Source organism: Pelodiscus sinensis, chromosome 26 (genome assembly GCF_052426305.1).
Source record: "Pelodiscus sinensis isolate ZL-2025 chromosome 26, ASM5242630v1, whole genome shotgun sequence".
Lineage (NCBI taxonomy): Eukaryota > Metazoa > Chordata > Testudines > Trionychidae > Pelodiscus > Pelodiscus sinensis.
In genome coordinates, this window is record NC_143077.1 from 14,379,431 (window position 1) to 14,393,808 (window position 14,378).

Genomic DNA, 14,378 nt, shown 5'->3' on the forward strand with positions numbered 1-14,378 from the left:
GGAGTGAAACAGCCGGCCAGCAACTTACTGTCTGCACCATCAAGGCCGTTGCAAAGCTTTCTGGTGTCACTGGGGACTGCAGGTTCCTACTCCAGCTGCTTCAACAGCTGCTCTATCAGCCGGGTGTGAGGAGTTTCTAAGCTCAACTCCCTAGTCTGTGCCCGACTTCCTTGTATGACCTGGGGGGACACAGTACTTCCCGGGTGTGGCGTGAGGACGGGCAGACTGGAGAGGAGGTAAGGGCCTAACAGGTGTACAAGGGATGCACGTACTGATGAGAGAGCTAGGGAACCAGAGAAGCAGGAAACTAGTGCAACCCAGATAGGTACCCAAGTCCCATGACAGCTGTGCAGGTGTTCCCTGCCATACCCCTCCACCCCAAGAGTCCCGCTGCATAGACATGGGGGTTATAGGAGCTGGTATGGGGTGGGGGGCAGATGGATTTTCACATTAAAAACATCACAACACACATATTTTAAAGCCACGATTTACAACCATTAACCTCTTTCAACCTTCACCCCACTCTTGGGCGACATCACCACTGTCACGCCCACAGGGGAAAGTGAGGCAGGAATGGATGAGGGCAACAGGCGATTGTGAGCATCCACTGGGAGGCACCCAATTTTCAGAGGTGGATGCTCGCACCTGTTGAACGTCAGGCCCATGTAAGACATCTCTGGTTGGATGTTCAAAGCCACAAGCCACGTTTTAAAACTCCTGATCTACGTAACGTGCTCAGGTCGCCAGAGACAAAGGGCCAGATTCGCACCGGACCTGCGGCGACGGGACCCAGCGGGTAGGCACTGGATTCACAAAGGCGGAGTTTGGCCGCCGGGACCCCAGAACCAAGACTGGGGAGAGGTCGTGTCTCAGCATGGGATTCCTAGAAGCACACTAGGCCGAAAATGGCCCATGGGAGGTGCTAAGGCAAGAGGTGTGTGAAGCCCCGCCCCACTATTGGAAGTGGGCCCCTCCCTCTTCTTGGGTTCTCCACAGCAAGCTCCATCGGGGTGAAGCGCCTCTGTCATCTCAGCAAGAAGCCGAGGCTGGGAGAGGACCTCTATCATAGCCCAGTGGTTAGAGTACTCTCCTGGGGCACCCCAGTTCAAGCCCATAGTGGGGGAGGGGGGGCTTGAACCAGGATCTGCGGTCTCTCAGGGGAATGCCTTTTGATACGGTCTCCCACAATATTCTTGCCAGAAGTATGGATTGGATAAGTGGACTGTAAGATGGATAGAAAGCTGGCTACACTGTCTAGCCCAATGGATAGTGATCAATGGCTCGAAGTCAGGATGGCGGTCGGTTTCTAGCGGAGCGCCCCAAGGATCGGTTCTAGGGCTGGTTTTGTTCAACATCTTTATGAATGACCTGGATGAGGGGATGGATTGCACCCTCAGCAAGTTTGCAGATGATACAGAGTTAGGGGGAGAGGTAGATACGCTGGAGGGCAGGGATAGGGGTCCAGAGTGATCTGGACAGATCAGAGGATTGGGCCAAAAGAAATCTGATGAGGTTCAACAAGGACAAGTGCAGAGTCCTGCACTTGGGATGGAAGAATCCCAAGTATTGTTACAGGCTGGGGACTGACTGGCTAAGTAGCAGTTCTGCAGAAAAGGACCTGGGGGTTACAGTGGATGAGAAGCTGGATATGAGTCAACAGTGTGTCCTTGTAGCCAAGAAGGCTAATGGCATATTAGGGGGCATTAGGAGGAGCATTGCCAGCAGATCCAGAGATGTCATTATTCCCCTTTATTTGGCTCTGGTGAGGCCAGATCTGGAGAAGTGTGCCCAGTTCTGGGCCCCCCACTATAGAAAGGATGCGGACGCATTGGAGAGGGTCCAGCAGAGGGCAACCAAAATGATTAGGGGGCTGGAGCATATGACCTATGAGAAGAGACTGAGGGATTTGGGCTTCTTTAGTCTGCAGAAGAGAAGAGTGAGGGGGCATTTGATAGCAGCTTTCAACAGCTTTTAACTTCCTGAAAAGGGGTTGCAAAGAGGCTGGAGAGAGGCTGTTCTCAGTAGTGACGGATGCAGAACAAGGAGCAATGGGCTCAAGTAACAGCGGGGGAGGTCTAGGTTGGATATTATGAAAAACTATTTCTCTAGCAGGGTGTGAGGCCTGGGATGGGTTCCCTAGGGAGGGGGTGGAATCTCCATCCTTAAAAACCTCTAAGTCTCTGGCTGGGTTGATTTAGTTGGGGTTGGTCCAGCTTTGGGCAGGGGGCTGGACTCGATGACTCCTGAGGTCTCTTCCAGCCCTGGGGTTCTGTGATTCTGTGCCCTAGCCAATGAGTTATAGGATAGTCTGACCCGAGGTGCCCTTATCCCTCCCCACTGAGACTGCTCTATGACCCGCCCACCCCACTTTGCCTTTCATCCCGGACCTAGTGGTTCTCTCCCGCCCCAGTAGTGAGCAAAGGGCTTGGTGGAACAGGCCATTTCTGGGGCTGGGGGAGGATTTGGCTTAGCGAGATTCCCCACAGTTCATTGCTCACTGCCAGGAAACCAGGGGACTTATCGGAAAGCCAAAGCCATTTCATTCAAATCTGATCTCCCAGCCTCCCGCTGTTTTTGGCTGCACTGCCCAGGGGAGAGCGTGACGGTCGCTGCCAGCCCCGGAGCCCGGCACCGGACCCTACGGAGCACTTTGCAGCTGGCTCAGCATTCCAAAGCAGAACTCGCCTCTTCGCCATGTAGAGACACCGTCGAATCAGTGGAACTCTCCGCCTGTTGAGAGCGTCCGAGCCAAACGGGAACAGCTGCTGCACGGCGCAGGCACGGTCAGTGGGAGCGGCTTGTGAGAGCAGACGCATGAAGGACTTGGGCCCAGATCTTTAGCTGGTGTGAATTAGCTTATATGCCAGCTGGGCACAGAGCCTTGTCAAGCACACGACCAGACGCCTGGGTTCCACAGCCTAGGTTTGTACCATGACTATCACAACAGGGCCTTGATATTGGACAGCCCCTAGGCACTATGACGAACAATAAGTCCACTCTTTTCCTCTCTGCCTTAAGCAACCATGTAACCCTATGCCAGGTGGGTACTTTCCCCAGTTGTACATGTGGAGAAACTGAGGCACGGAGTAGCCGCATGTTGGCCAAGGTTTCTAGTGATAAAGCACTAGACCGGGCTCCTCTATTTAGCGCAAACAGAACAGAAAACACGACTCTGCCCAGTTGTTAGCCTGTCTGTGCAGTCCCAGGGAACCGCATCGCAGCTGGGTTCTGATCATTCGTCACTCTGTAAAAAGTGTGAGGACACGGGGAGTGGGGAGATCCGATCTCCTCCGGTGATCATCGGCAGGTGAAGGAGCCCTGCCTTTCCCAAGGCACAGCCAGACCTGTGTATTAGGACAGGTGCTGGGACGCTATGGGGATGAGAACCACACTAGCACCTGTCTAGTTAGAAGAGGCTTACGGTCCTTTGCAGCCTCAGGTTCTGGTCCTTGGCAAAGGCGGGACCCCAGACTCGAAGACGGGATGGCCTGGTTGCATTTGTGGCTGTACACGGCTGGGCACGGTGGGGCCCCTAGGAGCGGCCGCCATACAAACAAACCTAACCTGCCGCCTACGGGCCGGGAACGCCTGGCGCCAGGTGAGCTCTGAGAAAGGCCATGATGGGCAGCCCCGCGCTAACCGCCAGAGCGAGCAGCCTGCGGGGAGCCCTTCTCCTCGCCTGTCACAGGACAATTCCAGCCTGCAGGCGGCACAACACGCACCTGCTTGTCGGAAGACCCCCCCCCCCCCCGGCCGGGGCGCTCCTGCCCTTCCCCCTCCCTCTAGTGCGCACCACTGCATCTGGAGCGTAACTTACCGAGCCCGGAGCTATGAATGGCTTTCACATATTTCCTTATCCTCTGGAGAATGGCTTGGTCACCGTCCAGGCTCTGCAAAGCAAACAAAAGACTGTCAGACTGGCCAGGCAACCCTGAGATTCCCTCTCCCTCCCCCTCCACCAACCGCTGCACAAAGTCTCTTTGAAGCGCCCGACGCTTCGACATGCAGATGGGCAGGGCAGCGGCCGGTGCCCCCGGGGCTCCCATTGGAGCTGGAGGGCTCCCAAGCCGCAGGAGCTCTGGCTGGACCAACTGGCATCAGACCCTGGCCTCTGCCAGACCCTCGCTCACTTGACACCCAGGAGCTGGGACCCTCCCGTGGCTGGACAGGGACATTGACCCTTAGCAGGAGCCAGATGGCCGACAGGGGCACCACGTTTGGGAGACTGGCTTTGTGATTAGCATGAAGAAATACTGAGCTTGCCAATTTACCTCCTATATGACCAGGGCACATGCAAGCCGTGGAAGGGGCTACAAACGCAATGCAAAATCAGGTGCTTGAGTGTGTAATAGAGGGGGGCAGGGGGTGCTACAGATATTCCATCTGGTCTAGGGCCGGCCCTGGCCAGCTCTAGAGCATGTTAGATCCAGAGGACTGGCGAGGGCAGCATGGGCCTGTCTCAGGGTCTTAGGCCAGGGGTGAACTGACTGCTGGGGGAGGCCAGCCCCTCGCATTCTGCCCCTCCCTTTTCCCCCCAGCCCTGCTGCAGCTCCCCATGTCGCTGGCAGCAGGGTTCCAGGCCTAGCCAGGGCCATGGACTGTTGCCAACTTTCATGCTGGAAATAAGCAAGAAGCCAAACCCAAGCGAATCCCATTTGAAAACAAGGCCAAACCAACAAGCTAACCCCTGAAAGATCCCCAACACTCTGTAACTAGATCCCCCCGCACACAGGCTGGACTATGGTGGGTCTACTGTGCACCTCTGAACCCCCCCCCCCCCAAATCCCTGCCCTGTCTCTGCTTACTGGGAGCCCATTAAAAAAAACCCCACAAGCCAAAAACTCACCAACCCACACGCCCATTAAGCCTGAAACAAGCCAAAGTTCTGCGATTTTTAAGCAGTTTTGGCAAACAGCCTGGCATGCCTGCGGGCGGAGCTGTTTGGGGAAAGGTTATGATAACGGCCACCCATGCTCAGGTTTGTGGGATAAAGAGGCCAAGCACACCAGATATTCTGGCTCTGAGTACCTGGACCCCGTTACTGTAGTGCCAGTCGAGAGCAACTTCCAACCGACCTGGGAGGGTGGGAATGAAGTCTCATTCTCCCCACTGAACAGATGAAGAACAGAGGCAGGGAGAGAGCAAGTGACTTGACCAAGGTCATCCAGCCTCTGCAACCGAACCAGAAATTTCCCTCGGAGAGCCAGAGTCCCATTCACACAGGTGCAGCCCTCTCCAGACACAGGGGCATGGCCCCTCGGCAGCTATTTACATACTCAGTCGGCCTGGCACGTTCACCACCTCCATATCCCCTTGGCACAGCCCCCATGCAAATCCCCTTTCCACAGATAAATCCACCGCACGAGTTTTGTCTGACATGTTTTGCTCCCATCCCACCCTGTTTAGTGACATCGAGTCATTTCTTGTTCAAACAGAGTCTCGGGGGGGGGGGGGGTCCAATGAGGAAATCAATGAAGGAGTCTCCTCGCCAAGCGCGAATGCCCATGGAAAGCCAACACTCAAACTTCACAGACGAGGCCAAAGAAAAGTTGAACCAATGCTCAGGACCGTTCCCCCACCCCCCACCACTCAGCTCCACCCTAACCCACCCCTAAGACATCCCTCTGCCACCCAGCAGAGAGACTTGAAACCACGTGACGTCGCACAGTCAGCCTCCACCACACATGCACACGCACCACGTTTTACTATATGAACAGCAAACAGGAAATTGAACATTGTTGACTCCGCTTTCTTCTGCCTCCTACCCTGCCCCTCTGGCCTCTGCAGCAGAGAACGAGGCTTCAGCCCCCGTGAGCGAAAGGAGAACATGCCAGTTAGAGGAGCCCTGGGACCTACGGGTGTTGATACAGCCAGTGATCATCTCAGTCCCCTCGGGGAATTACTCCCAGGGCCCTGGTACCAGGCCGGGGAGAGGGCACTGCATTCTACAGAGGAACAATTCCGATATTGCAGGAGGACAGAGGGCAGAGGTAGGGCTGGGAGAGGCAAGCCCCCAGCTCTGCCCCAGTCCCGCCCCTTCTGCCTAGATCCCCCCCAGAGAAGCCAAGCAACACCCCCCTCCCCAGCACCACAGGGAGGTGGGGGTGCGGAGGAACAGCAGGGAGGGAGGAAGGCATGCGGCCCCAGCCAGCCTGGAGCATGGGGAGGGTGGGTGCTACCCCTACAGCAGGCGTTCTGGGGGCGGCGTGCGGGCGGGGCCATGCCTGGCGGTTTGGGAGGGCAGAGCCTTCCCCCGCCTAGCACAGTCACTGCCCCTGGGAGGGGACCACTGATAGGGAAGGGAGCTGGGCGCCAGCCAGCCAGCCTGCCTTAGTCTTGATCACAGAAGTCAGCAAGAGACAGGTCCTATGAGCCTGTCCCATCTGCTGCCAGTGCAACGGGCACAGCCCTTGTGCAGCCCAGCAGCTGGGCCGTCCATCCTTTCCTTGGGACGAGGAGTCCACAACCCTTGCTACCAGGAAGTGGCTCTGATAATCGGCCTAAAATCTGCTCTGCCTTCATGGTATTACTGCCAGTCCTGTTGCTTGTTCCACCCCAAAGGATCCCCCTCCCTTTCGTTGGTGGTCACGCCCCTCAAATATTTGTCTGTTGCTATCATGCCTGCCCTGGGCGGACCCCCAGCCAAGCTACCCTTAACTCTTTCCACCCTGTGGATAGATCTCTCTGATCAGCTCTGTTGGGCCCTTTCTGGCCTGGCAATATCTGGCTGGTAGCGAGGGGCCCAGAGCCAAAGGCCGAAGCCCGGGGGTTGGTTGCACCAGTCGGAGAGACTGTCAGGTGTAGGGGTGCCAGGTGGTTTCAACAAAAATACTGGACACACTTGACATTTCATCACGATCTCCATTACATCTTATTTAGAAAATACCGGACATTGATATTTTCTCATTTGTTCCCCGAACAGAAAGCTCAAATACTGGACTGCCCAGTTCAGAACCGGACACCTGGCAACCTTAGTCAGGTGTTGCTGTGATCTGCCCTGAAGGTTTCTAGAGCTCCCTGCACTCTCCTCTGCCAGGGGTGGTGAGTATGCTAGGTGGGGAAAGGCTTTGCCCCGCCCACACCCTGGCCCCGCCCACACCCTGGCCCCGCCCACAGAACACCTACTGTAGCACCCACCCTCCCCAGGCTTGGGGCTGCGTACCCCCGGAGGAGACTGGGGTCACACACCCGCCTCCCTCCCCAGTGTTCCGAGGCTGGAGCTACGCGCTGCCCCACCTCCCCACGGTGTTGTGGGGGTGGTGGCTTGGCTCCTGTGTGGGGGGTCTCAGCAGAAGGGGCAGAGTTGCAGGCAGGGCTAGGGGCTGCCCCATCAACCTTTGCCCACCTGGAAAAAGGCACCACTCTCTCCCGACATCTTGCATCACTATCGGGGGTACCAGCAATGGGGTAGCAGCTGCAACCACAACATCTTCGCTTTGTCTCTCTCCCGCCCCTTCTATAGCATCCCAGAATTCTGCCAACTCCAGCAGACGTTGTGCTCTTGGAAGGCACGTCTGCAGCCTCCCCGTCTGGGCTGATGGGCTCTGCTCGCGCTAGCGCCCTAAAAACAGCTGGAAGTGCATTGCTGGCTGTCAGTATAAAGGCAACATTTTGGGAGGCAGATTTAATCTTTTGCCTGTTTCAGAGGGGACTCAGTTGGGGTTCCCAAAGCATGCTCCATGGAACCGTGGGGCTTCACATCCAGGGCTCCGTGAGAACATAGTAATGACAGTTGCATGACCCTGTTATTTTGTTACCAATTTTCTGATCCCCCCCCCCCCCCCAAGAAAACTCATTTCTAAGAAATAAAATAGAATTCCAAAATTGTGTCTATTTATTTGGGTACCTATTGAATTTAAAAAAATTAATATTTTAAGGGCTCCGCCAAATGTTCAGGACCCCATAGGGACCCGCCGATGGAAACAGTTTGGGAAACTCTAGACTAGAGATATAAAATCCTGATTAAAAAATGTTAACAGGTAAAAGGTTACGTTTAACTGGTTTAACTAGGAGCCTGCAGCATGGCAGGGGGCTGCTCCAGACAGCTGGGCCTCCGGTTAACTGCTTGTCGGGTAACCCTTTACAACCCTGGAATCGACAACAGGCCCTCACTCTGGGGGGCCCTGTCCACCCCTTCACAAGCCCTGTGCTTTGGTTTTAAGCTCTCCCCTCCCGTGAGTTCACCCTTCCTGCTCAGCACGGACATCAAAGAAAGCCACCCTGAGTGTGCGCAGACAGTCCAGGGGCCGAAGGAAAAAAAAAATCAAGACCAGAGCTGCAGAAGCTGAAAGGAGGAGCAGGAAGAAGTGTCCATCTCGGGATGGAATTCAGGGGGAGGGATTCTATCCTGAGACAGGTACCCTGAAAGAGATCTGGGGTGCAAGGTGGGCAATCAGCTGAACATGAGCTCCCAGAGCCAATGGGATCCTGGGATGCAGAAACAGGCCCATCTCAAGTAGGCACAGAACGGTTATTTCACTGTATTTGGCACTGGTGTGACGGCTGCTGGAGTCCTGTCTCCCGTCCTGGGAACCACAATCAGGCTCCCAACTGGGGGTGGCAAAGGGGACAGTTGTTCCAGGGCTCAGCGATTCAGAGAGGCTCAGGGCCCTTTAAATCACCGCCAGAGCACCATTCGGCTCGCTCTCGGCAGCTCTGAGGGCTGGGGAGAGGGGCGTGCTCTAGTCCAGGCAATGTGAGGGCTGACTGCCCTCAGCCCTGCCCCGCCCCGCCCCATCTGGAAGCACGGAACTGACCCCCACCCACCTGGCCCGAGAGCCTGCAAAAGCTGCCCCCAGTTGGCGAAAGGGGTCGATAAAACGGGGAGGGCTCAGAAGAGCCACGGGAATGATTAAAGGCTTCAAAAAGAAGCAGAGTCACAGAGCTCGGTCTGTTTAGCCTCACAAAGAGCCGGAGGGGGGTGGCGATGGGATCACAGCCTGTAAGTATCTACACAGGGAACAAATATTTAATCCTGGGCTCTTCGGTCTTGAGGGGAAGATTTTAGCACGACCCACTGGCTGGAATTTGAGGGCCAATCCAGACTGGACACCAAGGGTAAGTTTTTAACAGTGAAAGCAATACGCCATTGACCCGCTTACCAAGCACTGTCCATTTTACACAACGGGGGGGCGTCCGAGGAGCTGTGCGAATGCAATAGCCTGGTTTAGTTTTCTCCCACCCTCTGGCCAGTGTGACACAGCGGGGCAGACCAGAGTCCCGGCTGGCTGCGAATTCTGAGGCCTCAGAGGTTTCACAGCAAAACCCCCATCCCCGGCAGATTGGGCAAGAGAGAAGAACTAAGGAGAGGCAGGAAAGGCAGCAGCCGGCTCTGCTTGAATGACAGCGCGAAGGAGCCAATGAGACAGACGTTACCAAAGGAGCACGGCTGCTCAATTACTCTGGTCAGCCTCTGTAGCAACAGCAGATGCTGCAAACTGCAATACTTCGCCTGCCCTGCGTGCAGGGCCCCACCTGGCTGGGGCGGCAGGGGAAGGTACGTCAGCCAGCGCGGCAGGTCTGAGCTTGCTGGCCCAGGTGCAGGAAAGGAAGGAGGGAGGGACGTCCCCTGGTTAGAGGGGGAGAAGCCACAGGAGCACCTGCATGAGCCTCTCTCCTCCACCAGGCATGACTGGCTCTTTCAGCCTCTCACCCGGATGAGGACGGCTCCCCGCTCCCTGGTGCCCAGAGGGAAGGGGGGCTGGGAGCTGGGGGGAGAGGACGAGACAGATCTGCACCTGCAGACAGAACAGCCGCCTCCCGGAGACGCTTCCATCCCTCGCTGCTTCCCTGCTCCCAGCCGCTCTTGCAAGGCGCTGCCCTTGCCCCTGGGCCTTTCAGCTCTCAGCCTGAGGGCCCCCGACCTCTTCCCACCGTCCCCCCGCCAGGCAGGAGGGAGGAAGGGCAGCATCTCCGACTGCCTCCTGTGCTTCTCCTCAACCTCCCTCTTTCACGTGAGGGGTCAGTCCACACCCCCTCCCCCACGGGGGAGTTGCTCCTGCAGATGCTGCCACGGGGCAGGACTCCCGGAGCCGAGGGGCCAGCAGTGACATTTCAGGGCACAGGCAGCTGAGGGCATGGTGCTTGGCTCTGGAGACAGAGGAAGGGCTGAGACCGCAGGGTGCAGGCCCAGACTCCAATCTCAGGGACCTTGCTGCCGTCAGTCCGGCCTAACTCCCACAGCCCACGTCCGGCCCAGGGAATAAGGGGTGTGACAGATGGGGGCAGACTCCCCAAACCATGGGCTAGCCTGGAAAGGGAGACAAGGGGCTTGTGATTAAGGCAGTTGCCTGGGACTCAGGACACCTGGGTTCCATCCCTGTGCGACCTCCTGCAAGTCATGTGACCTCCTCGGGTCTCTTCAATTACAGATGGGTACCATAGCCCCTGCCCCAATGGCTACATAGACCAGACGGTCTCACGATGCACCGTACCTGACAGCGTGGTCTCAGCAGCACCCCCGCTACCGAGGGCACTGGGTAGCAATTGAGCCTGTCCGATAATTAGGAGCCAGGTGATACGGCCCAGCAAGCTTCTTCCCTTCCCCATCACTCCCAAGAAGCCCCCAACTCCTGCCTCTTCCCGCTAACCCTAAATCCTGACGTGATTGCATTCTCCAGGCACTCTCAGGACAGGCCCCTGACCACAGCACAAGTGTGGGAGATGAAGCAACCGTCTAGCACAGTAGGGCCTAGAGGCCAGCACAGAGAGGAGGGGCCCCAGTGCACCGGCTGTGGCACAGAAACCCAGCAGGTCCCTGCCCCACAGAGCTTGTGGTCTGACAAACCAAAGTCAGTTAGGGCCACCACAATTAGCAGCTTCATTAGTGAGGATGCCTTCTCCCTCACAGCCGTAGGGCTCTGACCTGCCCAGACAGACGTGGGCTTGGTGCAAGCAGGGTATTGCTTCCCTGGGGCTAGATTGCAACTGCTTCCCTAAATCCCATTCCCTGAAACCACCCACCCCCCTAAATGTAGGGTTGCCAGATGGTTTCAACAATAATACTGGACACACTTGACATTCCATCACAATCTGTGTTACATCTTCGTTAGAAAATCCCAGACAGCTCTATTCTCTCAATTTGTTTCCTGAACAGAAAGCTCAAATACTGGACTGTCCGGTTCAAAACCGAACACCTGGCAACCCTACCTAAGTCCCACAGCTGACGGCTGGATCAGAACCCGTGCCGTTGCTGAGACAGAGCCCCTAACCTACTTGCTGAGCTCTCCCATAGCAAGCCGCCTCACACCCCCTTCCTGGGGCTAAATTCAGATCAGTCAAGTGAGAGATCCCAGCTCTCATGCCCCAACCTCCTCCCACCCCACTGCATGAATCAGCCAGTCACCCAGATGCAGGGCTGGGAGACGTCTGAGCATCAATGGCATCAGCTGCTTGTTTGGGGTTTTCCTTCCAGTGAAATTCTCCATTCATAACGTAACCAACCAAACAGAACGATTAGGAGATGAGGGACGGGAGCAAGGGGGAAGGTTACCGGGGCCCAGCCAAATGCAGGGAAGTTTTAGGATGGACGTGGAGAAAAACTAGCCAGAATTTATAGCCACAGGGGGTCGCCGCTAAGTCAGCCAGTTCTGCAGCTGGATGCAAGGAGGAGCTGGAGAGTGATGGACAGTGAACTCCCCTGCAAAGTCAGCTACTGCCAGCCTGGGAAACCCCCTGATGCTCCCAGTGCGGCACCGGCGGCCACAGATCTCTCAGAAAGACACTTATTAAACAACGGTCGCCTAGTGAAGGCACCAGAGTGGGACTCAGGAGATCTGGGCTTCAGTCCCTGCTCAGGGCCAGCAGGCCCCCCCCCCCATGTGTCTTTGAGCAAGTCACTGACTTTGTGCCTCAGTTTCCCCCTCTATAAAATGGGGCTCACGGTTGTTTTCTCCCACCTTTATAGGTGGTTACTACTTTGGCACAGACCGCCTCTCCCTGTGTCTGTGCGGCATCTCACACGGTGGGGTCCTGCTCTCAGGTGGAGTCTCTAGAGGCTACGTTAGCACAACTAAGAGTGAATCCATGAGCTCATCTAGACAGGGATCATCTTTATTCTACACTCACAGGTCGTTGGTGTTAACGATAAATATTCCTGCTATTCGTAGAGAGAGCAAAGCCTATGACAAAACAAGCAGGCTGGATACAGGTCACACTCAACGGGTGGGGTGCTCCTAGGGGGACTGTAGCCTGCCCCTCTCTCCTCCCCTACCAAGATCGTTCATTTAAAGGAACACTGCAGAAGGATTCAAGGCCCTACATTTGACCCACTTTAACCATTTCACTGCTGCCTGACATGTCTAATCCCAGGGGCTAAACCCCGAACCCTAAAACTTCCCCAGTGAAGCTACACAAGACCCTGGCCCCCGGGGCAGATAGCATCCTTTTTTCTCAGGTGGGGAGACTGAGGCACAAAGCCATTTAAGTGATTGGCCCAAATGAATGGCCCAAATGAATGGGAGAGGAAGGAAAAGACCCACACCTACTGTCTCTCCTCCCCCCCACACAGCAGCTCCTCTCAGTCCTTCCTGCTTAACGATCTCTCATTAGAGCTGGTTGATAGTTAAAACGCTGATTCCAGGAACTCGAAACATTTCAGGGATCATAACAATTGAATCAAGGTTTCTCACAGGGAATCGTTTGCATGTTTCACTCTGATGTACACACTTGGACCTCTGTAATCCGGGGTTTCTGTGATCCAGGGACGCCCGTGGCTTGGACCCTGGAAGACGCTCTGTGCACTGCCACTCCCTCCCCCCAGCATGCTCCTGCACCCTCCCTCCCAGAACCTGCACCCACAGCACCCTTCTTTATGGCAAACACTCATGGTCCAGAAAATTCCATAATCCAGCACAGCCTCATTTCCCAAGGTTGCCAGATTAAAGAGGTTCAGGCACATTGCTGAGTTCTAGCACACAGATAGTCACAATATTTTCATTTAAACTGCAAGTTGGAGTGTTTTGACCTTTGCTCAACAAAACATTTACAATAGTCCCAACTGCTGGGTTCGGGGCATGAAGGACTCGGAGGTCTGCTTTTCGGCCTCATTTGGAACAATTTGGAAAGCCGGGATTTTCCGTGGAAGGGGAATTCCATGTGTCAACCCCTTTTAGTTATACATTAGCAGCTGTTTTCAGGAGAGGTCACAAGATGCGCTGGGATCCCTGTCTAGTGCACGAGTACAAGAATTTCCTGTGGTTTGTCTGATCTCTGCCGGGTTTTCCAGACAAGGTGTGTGTTGCTATGGCAATGCTCAGACGGGGCAGGAGACATCCCCTCTCCAGGACAAGCCCCAGAGCTCTTGTGCTAGGATTTCTAGGCTAAGGCTCTGATGAGATTTTCTGTTCAGGCCCCTCTGCCCACAGCCTGGTGTGAAAAGTCACACTCCCCCCTGCCCTACCATCAGTGCTAATGCCCAGCAATCCTGGCTTTCTCCAACCCGACTGCAGCTGCAGATCTCAGAGGGTCAGACCTGGCCAGTGCCTGAATGAGACACCAAGGCAAAGCCAGGATCCTGCCAGAAGCCATGCAGGCCGTTTGACAGACCATCTCAGAGCAGGCTCCAAACGGAAGAGCCGGTGCTCCCGTGTGGAGACACAAGATGCTGTACGAATGCAGCTCTGAGCTGGGCAAATCCCAGCTAAGCTATCACACTTAGCTTCCCTGCCGCACCTAGAGGACAAAATAATCCTTCATTTCCTGCCTCAAGGTGCTGGCCTAGTATTCCAGCCATTAGAACAGCAGCCACCATCCACCCCAGAGGTGGCTGCATGTTTGGAGCGAGCGAGACAGTTGAGGGAGCTAGTGGCGTGCTTTGGTGAGTTAAATGGCTGCTGTGCCTCCCAAGCTATCATCGTATTCCGTGTGTGGCAGGCTCCACAGCCACGTACTTGTACATTGCGGCCAGATCCAATGAAACAGCCGTTCAGGGTAACTCAGAGGGGAGCACATGTGCTTGGCTTGCGAGTCCCAGCACTGGAAGGGTGGTTTTGAAAGATGCTGCCGCTCTCTGGTCCCCAAACGCCTGCCCTTCCCCCATCCATATCCTGGATGATGCTTATGTTGCCCCAAACTGAAGGGCAGGCGGAGTCGATAGAACTCAGCCCTGCCACATCTGGGTGCAGCTAGATTGGGGCAGGGGAGGGGTTGGAAATAGCTATTTTGCCAACTTTGGTCCGAGGAGGATCCCCCTTCTACTACTCTGCAAAACACCCCTTGCCAGGCCAGACAAGCTCTCCCCCCAAAATCCCCTTCAACAGCTCCGCTCCCCCCGCGGGCAACACAAGCTGAGTGCATCAGACTCCCAGGTGACTAGTCAGAAACAAAGCAGCAGCCACTTCTGCCCATGTACTCACCATGGCCCCAGCCAAGTGACTCCA

General features: G+C 55.7%; 1 protein-coding gene across 1 annotated transcript in view; it reads right to left on the bottom strand.

Annotated features, from left to right (window-relative positions):
• Positions 1-14,378, bottom strand: part of ASAP3 (ArfGAP with SH3 domain, ankyrin repeat and PH domain 3) — a 70,453-nt gene that overhangs the window by 51,873 nt on the left and 4,202 nt on the right. The window contains exon 2 of the mRNA XM_075908668.2: positions 3,818-3,890. Within this exon, the coding sequence (XP_075764783.2) occupies positions 3,818-3,890 (73 nt within the window). The remainder of the gene's footprint in view (positions 1-3,817; positions 3,891-14,378) is intronic.